Source organism: Papaver somniferum, chromosome 6, assembly GCF_003573695.1.
Source record: "Papaver somniferum cultivar HN1 chromosome 6, ASM357369v1, whole genome shotgun sequence".
Lineage (NCBI taxonomy): Eukaryota > Viridiplantae > Streptophyta > Magnoliopsida > Ranunculales > Papaveraceae > Papaver > Papaver somniferum.
In genome coordinates this window covers 48,204,165-48,218,513 of record NC_039363.1, presented here as the reverse complement: position 1 = coordinate 48,218,513, position 14,349 = coordinate 48,204,165, and the positions used below count along the sequence as shown (strand labels likewise).

The window sequence follows — 14,349 nt, the reverse complement described above, 5'->3', positions numbered from 1 at the left end:
ATGATTCGAGCAGGTTCTCCCAGTACAGCTTCAAAGTTGAGCTGTCACGTCGGTTGTGTTGGGCAAAATTATCACATCCGAGATGGTGATTCAAGGTGATCCGATGTAGGAAGGATATGTCAGTCAGAGTTGATCGTCTATTCAGTTCTTCTCCTGGTGATGGGTAGTGACCGGAAGTCTGTGAGACAAGAGCTAAAGATTGTATGGAGGTAGCCAGAGGTGATTATACTCCGAATTAGTCCGATGTAGTCTGAGGTGAATGGCAACAATCCCCATCCGAGATGATCTTACACGATGCACCTCCAAGTGTAAAGATGTACCCACTAGTGTATTTTGACTCATCTGAGTCCTACATCCAGTTGGCATCACAGCACCCTTATGTCGCAACATGATTCTTCCCAAAAATTAAGCAAAAGTCTGAAGTACCTCTCAAGTAGTGCAAAACTCTGTTGAGAGAATTCATGTGATCCTGCTCAGGGTTGCAAGTGTACCTACTAAAACTACTCACAACCTAAGTAATGCCAAGTCTTATACAATTAATCAATTTACATAAGACATCTAATTACTCAAGAATACTTAAAATTTGAGAAACACCGTCACCCTTGTTCCTTATCAAGTTAAAAGTGGGTTCACAAGGAGTAGAAGCAGGTTTAGCCTCATCGTGATTAAATTTCTTTAATATGGTTTCAGCAAAATGAGATTGACTAAGACTATATTCATCAGACGTGTCTCTGACTTTTACCCCTAAGATTACATAAATAGGGTCTAAGTCTTTTATGTCAAAATTCTCATTCAATATGCTTTTAGTGGTATTAATAAAAACAATGTTACTGTCTAATATATGCAGGCATACAATAACACAAGCATCATCCTCAGATTTAATGTAAATACATTTATTAGATTTATTAATCTTAAACCACTGGATATCATTACATGATCAATTTTTTTTTATTCCTATGTTTAGGTGCTTGTTTAAAACCATATAGAAGTTTATTCAATTTGCATACTTTGTTCTCACAACAAAAACCTTTAGGTTGGTACATATAAATTTCTACATTCAATTCACCATTGTAATCTTAACATCCATCTGATGTATATATTCAAATCATGAATTTAAGCAATAGTAATCATCATCCTAACATAAGTGATTCTAGTGATAGGTGAATTAGTGTCAAAGAGATTTATTCCTTACTTTTTGGTTATAACTTTTAGCTATACCTAGCTTTGTGTTTCCCTACAGTTTCATCTGTACCAAGGTTTCCTTTTGAAGACTATTTAGGAGAACACATATCTTCCTTATAGGTTCAGTGTTCAGACTCTACCATAAAGTCACAAAGACGAGGCTAAATTTTGTCTCAGTTATAACTCTCTTACATCTACTAGTTAGGTCTCAACATCTTGAGACATGGTTGACTAGTCGAAGGAACATTTAAAAGACTGTCACAGACCTTTTTTCGAGGTCCAATTCTCAAAGGAAATATATGTTCAGAAAACAAAGCATCTCTAGATTGCACTACAATGTTCATACCAATGTTATCAATGTCAAATCTTATGACCATTAACATATATGCACCAGTATGCTTAGGATAGGTTAGGAATTCACAATCCATAATCTTAAGTCAAAATTTTGATTTGCTTGGGAGGTGAAATAGACAATAATACCCCCCCCCCCCCCCCCCCCCCCACACACACACACACATTTTAGGTATACAGGTTAAGAACACAAAGATAGGTTATGCACCTTGCACAATCTTCTTAGAAGATTAAAATAATTATTTTTTGTTTTACACCCCCACAGTTATCGAGATTTCTCAAAATGTTGTTATATTGTGTCATTTAACACACATTGCATAATAAAATTTTGGTATTCTACCAACATTATAACTTAACATGTTCATGAATTCATTATAAATTAATAGCATACAAGTTTCACTTTATCTATTAATTCCTCATGTTATATTATGTTAAAATTTCAAAGCATTACATGAACTTATTTCCAAATATCATATGTCATAGTAAGGAAGATAACCATTGGAAATTATATTTAGAGCATAATGCACATGTGGAGAATGAAGATGTCCAAACCTGAAATCTTTTTAACTATTTTTTCCTTCAACTGTTTTTGATAGTTGAGTTTCTCAATGAATTGCTTTCATACCTTAGTACTTTTGTTAGAAGACATACACGTTTCTTCTGGAGCACGCATTCTAGCACTTCCAAAATTAACCAACCTTCTTGTTGGATCAAGTTATTGTACCTCAACATTAGATTCAAGCAATCATTAGTAGGTCACAAAATATTTGTAATTAAAACCAAATGCTTTGTGTATTCGCAAATCAATTTAAACACACAATTTTCTTGTTGCATCACAATTATTAAGCAAACATGTGATTCATGCAAATTGATTTTACTCAAAACATATATGATCCAAGTAATTTTGAACATAAACAAAGTTGATATACCACTTGTCAAAATCATATTATTTCTTGACAAAGTAATACAAATTTACCTCTACAAAAGATTATTGCTCATGTCGTAGGAATCGTTTGCTAGCTACATGCTTAATTTATCATGAGAATTAAATTTCAATTAAATATCCTCTAAGTAATCACTACTACAGGTTCTCATGATATGCTCAAAGTGATATCACATCACTAATCAAATGTTACTAGACATAATCAAGAGATTACACGCATTTCACATTTTCTGGACAGACATGCACAACAATTTTCCAAATGCCTTATCTCTCAAACCGCATATCCAAATTAGATAAATCAAAAAGGGGTTTAAAGATAAGATCCAGAACTAAATATCTTATTTAGATCAACATTTCCAAAAACTCATAGTTATGCCAGAAAGAATTAATTTTTCAGCAGAGTTTTTCTGCCCGTCAGAAATTTCAGAAACATTTTACAGTCTTGTAAAATATGTAAAAAATACTTTTACAACTCCAAAAATCATAAAAATTGGTGGGGTGAACAATAAATATGTCTACTAGTTGTTGTAAAAAGCATTCAATAAAACTTTTCTTGAGTTAAGAGATAAATCCAATAACTCTACAACTCAATATACTTTAACTTTTGTTCTTTATCAGAAAAAATAGTTTTTGTTTTTTGTCAGAAATCATCTTTTGTTTTTAACCAGGCAGCTTTTGCTTTTATCAATTAAAAAAAAAAACCATTTTTTCTAAAAAAGAGGAACATCTTTAGTTTTCCAAAGTTAGTCAAACACCAACCATAAACAAAATCAATCAATCATTTAATTTATAATATTGAAGCCAAATGCTTTATGACTCTCTCCTCTAAACTTAGTAGTTTGATTGCTCAAACATTATGTTCTCTTTATTATTGTTACAAAAGATAGAGAAGGATATTTCTTTAGATTGTTGGGGTTAGCAACAACAATATTGAAAATAAATTGAATAATCACAAGAGATACTTGGCTTGATTTGCATCAACTTGGTGGATGAATCATGTCGAGTAGCATGAGGAGCAAAAATTGATAGAGGCACGTATATGATACGCTGCCCTAAAGACAACATCGCCTGCTACTCCTCTAAACAGAGAGATGTTATAGCTTCATTGGCGAGTTGCCTCCAGGATACAACTATCGCTAGCATTCCTTCTTGTAGCATACAAGAGAACGCCCTAAGAACTTGGCAGTGAAAAACGACTCAGTGAAACCACCTTGTTTCACTCAAAAGAAAACTCATAGACAAAATGGAAAAATAAAACTTGTTTTCTCATTTTTTTCTCTTACTATTTTTCCACTAAAAACAAATGAGTTAATGTTGAGTTGTTTTTCTCTCAAAACGTGAAAACCAAACCACCAAGGAGTTCATTTTGTTTTTCTCTTTCTCTATTGAAAACATGAGAAGGAGTGAAGTTCTTTTTCTCCTCTACTCTCTCCTTCTATTTCTCCTTCTCTTAAAATGAGTTGAACACAATTTCTTTATATTCTTTCAAACGTGAAAAACAATGAAAAGAATCTCAACTTAAAAAACAATAAAGATGTTCTCATGCATATGACAACAAAATTGAGAAGATTCTCATGTGGTTTTTAAACTTGTGTCATTTATCAAAAGAAATGTCATGCATAAAACAATGAAAATATTCTTTTTATTAACAAAAGAAATATCATGAAAGCACTACAAAGTTCTTAGAAAAAATTGTGCCATGAAGAAGCAAGTGGGAACAAACCAAATTGGCATCATGTTTTATTTATTCACAAAAACTGAATTTTTTCCAACATATTAAGCAGCTAAGAACCAAAAAAGAAAAAGAAATATTGATTCACCAAACATACCGAAGCGGAACCAAAAAAAAAAATATTGATTTAGCAAACATACCGAAGCAAAATGAAGGCATCATTTGTTTTGTTTAGATAGTCTCAATTGGTATTTCAGCCAACATACCGAAGCAAAACGAAGGCATCATTAGATTTGTTTAGATAGTCTGGCATTCCTGCCTTCCCAGCAGTTTACTATTGTATGGTGGTAGTCTAACGCTGAAACAATCAGAACAATGTAATTCCAGATCATTTATCTGATGAAAGAAATATTAAGCAATATATGAATTTAGAAAAAGTTACCTCGGGGTAGGATGCTTCTAAGTTGAGTCCTTGAAGCAAAATGAAGATGAAGATATCCCATACTCATGCTAGATAACTAAATCAGTTATAGAGGTACAAATTTGAAATTAATCCACTGCTGAAACGGAATCGAAGAAGAAGAACCATTGAAGAAATTAAGAAGAAACTTTTGTTTTTATTTTAGACAGCCAAACCGGAGATATGGGGATATGTCACGGAATTTTGTTAAAAGCAGAGGGTACCACGTTAGCATCTCCTTGGAGATTGGTAAATCCGCCAACAGAATCATGTTCCTATCCGTTGGATTCAAAGAAGTTTACCCCAAATCCTTGTCCACAGCACACGAAGAAGAACCCGAATCAGCCAAGACAAGGACATGAGTAACTCAGTCTTTCATTCTTCCATTTCCTTTTATAATTCCTCCGGTTTTCGGAATCCAACCAGTATTAGTACTACTAATCGGTGTATCAACATTCGATCTCTATCTAATACCCCGATTAGGTTTCTTGGTTTCAGTTCACTTTGCATCTCCAACAAATCCCCACCTAAATCAGCCATGACAAGCGAACAAACTACTTCTGCTAAACCCAACTTCAATAACTCCATGAATTTATTGTTTGTCGAGATGGGTGTTGGTTATGATCAGCATGGGTCTGTTCTGTTCCCTCTCACTCTTAACTGTATCTATCTTGAAATCTCTCTTACTGTTTTCTAATATATATAATATCCTGTTTATAATTGTTATACACAGACAAGACATTACATCTGCGGCAATGCGGGCTTGTAAAGATGCGATTTCGTCTAATTCGATTCCAGCTTTCCGAAGAGGTGCTCTTCTTGAATTTTAATTTTTTTTTTTTTTTTGCAATTGCATGTGTTTTTGTCTTTTGATTTGTGATTAAGTTAGATGACTCATGTTTAGGTTCCATTCTGGTATGGTTAGGGTTTTGTTGAACTTGCTAATGAAGTTCTCTTTATAATTGTTTATATGTTTTAGGGTCCATACCTGGTGTTAATTTTGATCAAATGAAGCTTGAAATCAAACTTGGAGTTCCTCGAGCTGTACAACAATCTCTGGATATCGAACGCGTCAAATCAGTTTTTCCATAGTGAGTATTTGCTGTTCTACATTCAATACTATTCACCAATTTGTATTCTGTGTCCCCCAAATTATGATAGTTCTGAACAGTAAAAAGATTGCATTGCTTGTGGATAACCTGGTATCTTCTAAGGCCTAATCTGGATTATACTTGCCAAACTTCGGATAAATTTTCTTTTTTACTGTTGAAAAAGAGATGGTTGTAGCTAGTAAGTAAAATGTAATTATTCTCAAGAACTTCTTACAGAATGCGGTTGTCTACTGTAGACAAAATGTTCTGTTGAAACCTGTTTCCCAAGGTAGTAGGTGTTCACTTGATGTTCGCCGTTTTCATCATTTAAGGATTGGATATCAAAAATTGACAGTCCACAATATGATTAGGACATGCCACATTTTTGTTAGTAAGTTTGATGTTAATTAGGCAACCAGATTGATCTTTGGTAAAGACCACCCTCACCCAGGTTATCTATCTGATTGAGTGTTCTTGATTCTCAGCTTACGGTGCTATAAAGGAAATGTAGTAGAGGTTGTATCTTTTCACTTTGAGTATCATCAAATACTGAACTTTTAGTACCCCAAACAATCACCAAGAACTTTCGAAGTCTATCTTTTGCTGCAATTTTTGCATGTATTAGATTCAAATTCCAATGGCATTTCAGTGATCATAAGAAACACAAGAAATTTTGCTAGTTTTTGTAGGTTAGGTAGTAGCTAGAGTAGGATAAGTAAGAGCTTAGGCGAACTCAGAGCTTCAGTTGTAATTTTTATTGCCCTTGGACGTAAATTTCTTACCAATACTTTCACATCTTTGGGTAGTTATGTGAAAATACGATCATTTGTTGTCAGTCACTTGTCATTGTATTATTTACATGTTCTTGGAATGCTCTTATAGTTGTGAGCTTGGTCAGTCTGTCACTGACCACCTTACACAATCTTATGAAAATGGCGTTACTGTAGCTTCAATTTTTCATTGCAGTGGCAAAATTCTTAGCGTCGATGTTGTGGATGGCGGACTAATATGCTCAAGTGGTGTGCTTGTCGAAGAAATGGGAGATAAGAATGAGGACTGCTATATAGTTAATGCTGTTGTATATGTGGGATACTAGTCTTCCTTTTCCTCTTTTATCAGTATATTATAGGTAAGCTTTTCAATCACCTATCCTAGAAAGTATGTGTGAACATTTATGTTTTGGGTTAATTCAAGTGTTCAAGTATTTGTCAGAAGTTGCACTTGCTTGTCTCTTATATTGGCCATTATGTACTTGATTTCCTATGTTGCCCTACTCATCTTTCAGCCACAATGCTCTACATACCGTTTGTTTTTACTCACTGAGCCACTCAAAACTCAACAACTTGGGAAGCCAGTTGTGTATCATTGTACTGTGAAAAACTTATAGCATGTTAAATAGGTGAGTAAAATGATTGAATTTGATGTTGTGTTTCTGCATCAAATTATCCAGATTTAAACTATTTCTCTTGGAGTTACCTTAACATTAGATGCAGTTAATGATACAATGGCAAACATTGTTGCATCTTAAACCATCATCATGTAGATTCTCATTCTCTACTCTAGGGCATCTCCAGGAGTAGAGTACAACACAATAACGTGTAAGGGTTAGATTTGGCCTCTTTAAGAATGCTTCACCACAATAGAGTTTCAGTTTAGACCTTGTATTTTCTTTTCTTGGTTTGGCTTTTATGAACATTCAGTGACAACATTCTTTATTTCACGTTCACGTAAACTAAACCCTGAATCTTCTTAGGTAGCAAACCACTAAGTTCTCCAATTTTTCCAATTGATGGCATGAATAATATACTTTACAACCAATGAACATCCACCTCCTTATCTGATTCTAAGGAAAAAATAGTCAATATTTCCCTTTACAACAAGAATGACAGGACCGGTTTCTCCCAAGTATAATATTTGAATTGCTCCTCCTCATCAGAGGACAAGAGCTGCATAGAGAAGTTGGTTCCAAGTATCTGGCAGTCCAGGAAGACACCAATGACTGCAGTCAACTCCACTGTGTTTGCCGCTGTAAGCCGTGGGATGAGCATCTTTTCTTAGCTGCGAGAGTTGAGTAACGTCTAGGAGGTACACTGGTTTTTTAATTCTGCTGAAAACTTTGTACTCCACATACATCTGTGGAGGCAAACGTGCAGGATACCTTGTCCCGAATACTGGCTGCGTCTCACTTCTGCAATCCGTCCATGGGTTATTATGCCATTCGTTCCCTCTGCATTGCATATGGGTTGAATATATGTTAAGCCAGTAATGCCATTGATATTCAAGTCTGAGCAATCATTTAGTATTTGCTCTAAAAATTATTATCCCTGACCTCACTTTTGTATTTGAGCATTATTATTTCTGAACAATCTCATACACAGGTTATGCAAGTTTGATCTTTGGAATATTCTGAGACTGATCAGCTTATTGATTCTCGATGTATGTGTCTGTGAAGTTGCCTATTTTAAAAATTGATGCACTGAGATAGTGATGACACTTCTATTGAAAATAAAATGCATGAAAATCGTGAAGGGGCCAGGCCAAAAACAATCAAGTATGAAGTTGGTGTTTAAAAATCTGAGAAACTACTAATTAAACTTGAGAACGCTTACTCGTAATGCACGGGAGATATCCCTTGTAAGAAGACCTTGGTTCTAGAAAAATCAATGTTTTTGTCGACCCATCTCGCCCAAGTTGTCATTCCTTTGTAGAAAGCAACCAATGGATTCATGTCTTTGTATAACTTGTTCCCGTCTCTGATGTAGTTCCATCTGCAAACATACACCAAAACCGTTAGACTGTCCAAGTTGATGATCAACAGTACAGTCATAGAGTTTACTAGCATCAATGGACATACGGTTGGGTTCTTCCACGGTGAGTCCACCAATGCCAAGAGTTAAAGATTAACACATCCATTTTCCTCCATGATCTACCATGCGCGATCGAACCCAAGTTCAAAACTAAACCAACTTCCTCCTTGACTAAATCTACTATGTATGGTGTATGAAAGAGTGAAATTTTCAGTTCATAATCCTGCAATCAAATTTTTGAAAATCTTGGTTATTATAATTTCAAAATGTACAGATTTTGACCTGTGGATAGTTTTGGAAATGAAATTTTGCCAACTAGATGGACAGATAGAATCTTATCCTGCAAAATAACACAGAGCCGTATTCTATGTGTATTCATGTAGAGAGAGAGAGACTGACCACGAACGTGACTGAAGACAGAGCATTTGTTCTGACTACTATAGTCTTTGATTTGGGTACTGAAGCATGAATCAAGCATGTTAACGATTGCCATTGATTTGAACCCAGTGAGTCACCAACAAACATTATGTTCTTCCCTCTCCATCTCCATAAGAAATCCAAACCATTAAACCTTTCAACAACAAAAAAAACACAAACCCATTTAATCAAACTTTTTCCTCAAAAACAAAAATACAAATCTGCAACAACAACAACAAAAAAGTACTAAAAGAGAAAGAAGTGAAGAAAATGTAAGTAGTACCTAGGTAAATTGCAATTATTTGGTTGCCATCTGTATTTAAGGTAAAGTTTATCAGGTCTACCATACTTTTGACAATCAAACTGTGGATCTATGAAGGGACATTGTGATGAATCATAAAGAGGGTATGAATTATCATAAACCCATTTTCCTTGGAAGATATTACAATTATTTCTCAGTTTCCTCTCATTAAAACTACTACTATTACTGCTCAAACTGTAATCCTCAGTTCTTGCTTCCTGTACGAACAGAAGTAGAAAAGCAAACAAAGTAATGAAAATAGTAATATGGGAATGAAAACCCATTAGAATTTTTTGGGTTCTGACTCCAGATGATCGTGGGAATATATATAGGATTAGGAGTGGGAAAATGGTAGTGATAAAAGCTGTCTAAAAAGATTTTTTCTTGAGAGAGAAAGAGATACTCGGATACTTTGGGTTCACTGGTCACATGGTTTGTTTGAACAGAGTCTTAATGGATCGATCTTCTTTTTATTCTGACAAAAATAAATACACAGATGGAAACTTGACAGAACTGGAATTTATGTCAACAGTGAAAAACATGTGGGGTTAGGGTTTCAGTGCAATCTCTTCTGTGCTCGACAACTAACTGTATGGAATAGGAGCATCACACTGGCAAAACCAAAAAATGCTGAACACATGGTAACTTTGGGTTTGAGATTAGCGCGAATTGTCCACTGCGGTACCTGCTAGGAAGCACTGGCGCCGATACTACACGACATGAATTTCTCGAAAAATGGAGATGTGGACACGTTGTGAAATACACGTTTATATACCAAAATTTTGGGCAATACTACTACGCATTTATGCTATAATTGTATATGGCATGATGTGACCGCGACTGCCCGATTCGCATCCGATTCCAAACGTCGGATGCGTGACTATTTTGAGAGCCTCCGTACAACATAGGATACCAGATACATTTTCAGAGGGCTTTAAAATCCGCATCAGTTTTGAGTTGAATGAGGTATCAGGCAGAGTTTAACACCAAAGCCTACCGAATCATGGCATTTTCAAAATCCACATCCGGTTATCAGGTCTTGCGGAATATCACATATTGATTTAGTATCTTGGCCTAGCATGAGCCTGATAATTTCAACACGAGAGTGTGAAAGTATGATAAACATTTTAAAGTAGTTATGAAACTTTCTGTTGACAAATAGTCAGATAATAGTGGCAAAGAAAAGAATGATGATAATTATGAACAAAGTCCAGGGAAAACAAAATGGCAGCACTAGAAACTATAGTATACTACTATTATTAGTTTATCTTGAATCATTTTAGTTTAATTTCTCTGTGGTTATTGGTGTACTTTAATGGGGAAAAGAGAAGGGAATTATTAGATATCGGATTAGTGAGAATGAGTACAGGATATTTAGATAATTGGGGTTTAATGATGAACATGGTATGTTGAATTTTTAAAAAGTTGAGCACTGTTTTTAACTTTTAACTCTGTAAAGACAAAAAGCAAGAGAAAAAAGGGGGAAAGAGATATTTAATTGAAAAAAAAGGCAATCCAAGCAGGGAACATAAATGAAGAGCGTGGTTTATGGCGGGAACTGGTGAGATTGTTCCCTCCCCCTGTGGGGTCCACAACCGAATGCCTTTACTCATTCTTCTTTGAATTCTTTTGATGATTGTTGGTGTATGCTTGCAACTGTATGCCATCTCTCTGTTAACTCAAAATGGTGTCCCGGTATTTCTTCTTTTTTTTTCGGTTTTTCCTAACCCAACCTAAATTTCCTGGCTAAATTGGACTATCCACAAATTAATTGAGGTATACCTAATAAGACAAAACCCGGATCGTTCTGAAGTAAAACACACCACTCCTTAACCAGTTATTTTCAAAATACCTAATCTATCCTTGCTCAATTAACATTAAGAATGTGTTTAGGTTAATTAATTCAGTTGGTTAATTAGTTGAATTAAAAATTCTCAAATTAGGTATTTTTTGGATTGAATTCATGGATTATATGTTATGATTTTTGAAGATTTTTTTTTTCTGAGATTTTTCTTTGTAACGGAAATGAAACCACACTAGCCAAACACTTCTATAAAATGGATTGCAAAGCTGCTGAGTGATTTCATACTCAAAATTACAGAAGGAATCGACACTTTCAATTCTGAAAAATATTAAAAGTCGGCAAGGTCGACAAAAAAAATAACCTACCGACTGTGAAAAGTCGGCAAGGTCGACAAAACAATACCCTGCCGACTATAGGATTTTTGACATATAGAGAAAGGTGTTACAAATGCATGATTAGTCGGCAAGGTATTAATTTCATAACCTGCCGACTATAGTATGAATACCGTGCCGATCCTGTAAATGCTAATTTCAGAGATGAAAAGTTGGCAAGATCGACAAAAAATTACCCAGCTGACTAATATTAGTCGGCAAGGTCTACAAAAAATACCCTGCCGACTTTTGGTAAAAATTTTGAATCATAAGGGATTTGAGATTGGGTATGATTTTGTACCCAATCTTGAAACCCGTATGATACACATTTTCAGTTTCTTTTCGATTTTTTTTTTTGATTTCATAATTAGAGTTTTGGAAAAATATTTTGGATGGATTTTAGTCGGCATGGTTTTTTTTTGGGCAATTTGGTTTTTTAACACCTTTTAGAGACTCCTTAGCACATTAGGTTGGATGGGTTTCAATTTCGTATACCCAACTAATCTGGGTATACCCCAATCAAGCCAGGCTAAATTTTTCCTAAGCTGAATTCTCTAATTCGTATGCTAAGATAATTGACCTGATAGTTTTTGTCCACAACGTAGAGATGTGATTGTTCTCTAGTTTCTTCTTAATTACCTCCATACACGTGGTAATTAAGATGATCGCGTGGAAGTCATACTCCTTGGGCGCATCTGGTTAAGGTGCACATGCTTAACATACTAACATCCCCAAGTTCTACTTGTCTCATCTTGAGACAGATTCAAAATGGACGAACCAAATATGATTTAACTGACGTTGAAAAGACAAGACACTGTTGTCTAAGCGTGGGTTTAGCCAACAACCAGCATCAAATGTAACGGGAATATAACACGTGGAAGTTATTGTATAGCATCAGAGGAAGAAGTAGCGTCGGATACCGAAAATCCAAAGTAGCATACCGCGGCAAAGTGATCGAGGAAGCGCATAATAGCTATATCGGCGGGACCTATTCAAAGGCTCTATAGATACCCAACTTCATCCATGGACAAGGGCTTAGCAATTTTGGACAGAGAGGAAGTGTATTACTAGGTGAGAGTGGTTATTTTGTATTCACATCTTTCCTTGAGTACCCAAAATCATTAGACATAACCTTGTAATTATCTTAACCACATAGTGAAACTCTCGCAATACCCCCTTGGAGTAGGCATAGCCAAAGCACGTAAATCATCATGTCATTTACTTTCTTGCATTTTACTTTCTGTTCTTTATATGACTGTACTCATATCATCGTTTTAAGTTACATAATGTTCACGTGAGATATGTTATTATGTTTACTCGAAGATTATCATTTATTTACGTTCATATACCGACCACGTTAACGTAGTTTTTTGAGAATATTGATTGTGACACTTAGAGCAGCTTCATAATCTCACTGCTCCCAGTTTGGCGTTAGAAACATGGACTTTTGTCCGGGCAAAAGATCGATGTTTTCTTTATATGTTTTCATCAAGTATGATCGTTTATTCCATAGATCTGAAGGCGATCTTACTCTCTAGATAAGCATCACGTACAGATCTCATGGATCGATGCTATATCTAGTTCAGTCATTAAACTCAATTCTGGTTTGGCAACCAATCTTAATTCTGGTGTTCCATTCCTCAAAATGTTTTTATAAAAAACACTAACACTCCTTTTTCAATCAGTGGTACTGGAAATGCCATGGATAGCCAAGTCTCACCAAGTCTCGCGGATCTGATAAGAGACCCTTGCTGAAGCACAAGCATACGTGGCTACCACTCATAAGGGAGTACTCGCTCCTCTCAAGACTCAAATGGAGCATCCGCCTCAAGAGCAACACAAGTATCATATGGAGCAAGCCAGAAACACCTTCAAAGTTATTGCTGATTCTAACAATCTAGGGACCACGTCCAAAGCGGTAAACGAGAAGTTCGTCTAGCTCCTGATCTGGTACCAGGAAAGATTGAACAACAAATTGCAACACCAGTGAAGTACTGATGAACCCAACCAACGTTCCTCATACTACCAACGTCAACACATACAGAATCAACATTCGACCCGATGACGAGATCCTCATTTAAAGAAAGCAAACAAGATCCAAGCTTGCCCAAGCCTCAAAAGCCACGTCACCATATGCCCCCCCTCCCCTTGATTTTAGGCCTTGAACAAGCCTCAAAATCCACGACACCATACCTCCCCTTGTCTTTATGCCTTGTCCAAGCTTGGTCAAGCCATAAAAGAGATGGTGCCACGACTCTCCCTTGTTTTAGGCCTTGGAAAAGCTTGGCCAAGCCACAAAATCCACGATGTCGTGGCTCTCCCTTGTTTTTAGGCCTTGGCCAAGCTTGGAAAAGCCTCAAAATCCATAGAACCATTGCTCTACCTTGTTTTTAGGCTTTGGACAAGCCTCAAAATCCACCACATAGTGGTTCTTCTTGTTTTTAGACCTTGGCCAAGCATGTCTAAGCCCTAAAAGCCATCATACCATGGCTTTGCTTCTATTTAGGCATGGCCAAGCCATAATATCAACGACACTGGGTTTTCACTAATTTGACATCTCTAAATTTCAGTTTGGTCATGGACATGACTGTATGGCTCATTATTAGGCTCTCAGTACCACTCCATTGAGACTTGATACTAATTAACCTATCCTGGGATGATACATAGCACGTCATAGCTACGACTTAGCCAGGAAAAGAAGTAGTACATGACTCCACTAATTCCTATGAAACATCAAAACATGTCACATTGGGATATTCTTCATGGGGTATTAGTTTGGTGGTTTATAATAACATCTGGCGTGGCAACACCCCATGATGAGAAAGTAACAAGTAGTGGTGACGATTAGAGAAGTTGAAGAGATGGTGGATTAAGGGTCTAGGAGTTTCCAGAAACTTCCCAAGCATAGCGGGCATGACCTTACCATTACCTCCATAATATCCATCTTTCC

General features: G+C 36.0%; 2 protein-coding genes across 2 annotated transcripts; one reads left to right on the top strand and one right to left on the bottom strand.

Annotated features, from left to right (window-relative positions):
* Window positions 1–4,813: 4,813 nt before the first annotated feature.
* On the top strand, window positions 4,814–6,913 carry LOC113287495. Its single transcript, XM_026536271.1, has 4 exons — window positions 4,814–5,241; window positions 5,342–5,418; window positions 5,588–5,699; window positions 6,666–6,913. The coding sequence occupies exons 1-4, from the start codon at window positions 4,967–4,969 to the stop codon at window positions 6,793–6,795; spliced, it is 594 nt and encodes a 197-aa protein (XP_026392056.1). The 5' UTR covers window positions 4,814–4,966; the 3' UTR covers window positions 6,796–6,913.
* A 490-nt stretch (window positions 6,914–7,403) lies between these two features.
* On the bottom strand, window positions 7,404–9,647 carry LOC113287494 (protein trichome birefringence-like 39). Its single transcript, XM_026536270.1, has 5 exons — window positions 9,207–9,647; window positions 8,906–9,077; window positions 8,554–8,729; window positions 8,309–8,467; window positions 7,404–7,926 (listed from the first exon to the last, which is right to left on the bottom strand). Exons 1-5 carry the CDS (start codon window positions 9,506–9,508, stop codon window positions 7,632–7,634), a joined length of 1,104 nt encoding a protein of 367 aa, XP_026392055.1. The 5' UTR covers window positions 9,509–9,647; the 3' UTR covers window positions 7,404–7,631.
* Between the last annotated feature and the right edge of the window lie 4,702 nt (window positions 9,648–14,349).

What these genes read in the sequence shown, in the direction of transcription:
- LOC113287495 (XM_026536271.1), top strand. Translation starts at nt 4,967, where the DNA reads ATGAGTAACTCAGTCTTTCATTCTTCCATTTCCTTTTATAATTCCTCC. An exon ending in GTTGGTTATGATCAGCATGG is followed by an intron (nt 5,242 to 5,341) that starts GTCTGTTCTGTT and finishes TGTTATACACAG; the next exon opens with ACAAGACATTACATCTGCGG. An exon ending in GTCAAATCAGTTTTTCCATA is followed by an intron (nt 5,700 to 6,665) that starts GTGAGTATTTGC and finishes TTTTCATTGCAG; the next exon opens with TGGCAAAATTCTTAGCGTCG.
- LOC113287494 (XM_026536270.1), bottom strand. Translation starts at nt 9,508, where the DNA reads ATGGGTTTTCATTCCCATATTACTATTTTCATTACTTTGTTTGCTTTT. An exon ending in TGTCTTCAGTCACGTTCGTG is followed by an intron (nt 8,730 to 8,905) that starts GTCAGTCTCTCT and finishes ATTTGATTGCAG; the next exon opens with GATTATGAACTGAAAATTTC. An exon ending in CACCGTGGAAGAACCCAACC is followed by an intron (nt 8,468 to 8,553) that starts GTATGTCCATTG and finishes GTATGTTTGCAG; the next exon opens with ATGGAACTACATCAGAGACG.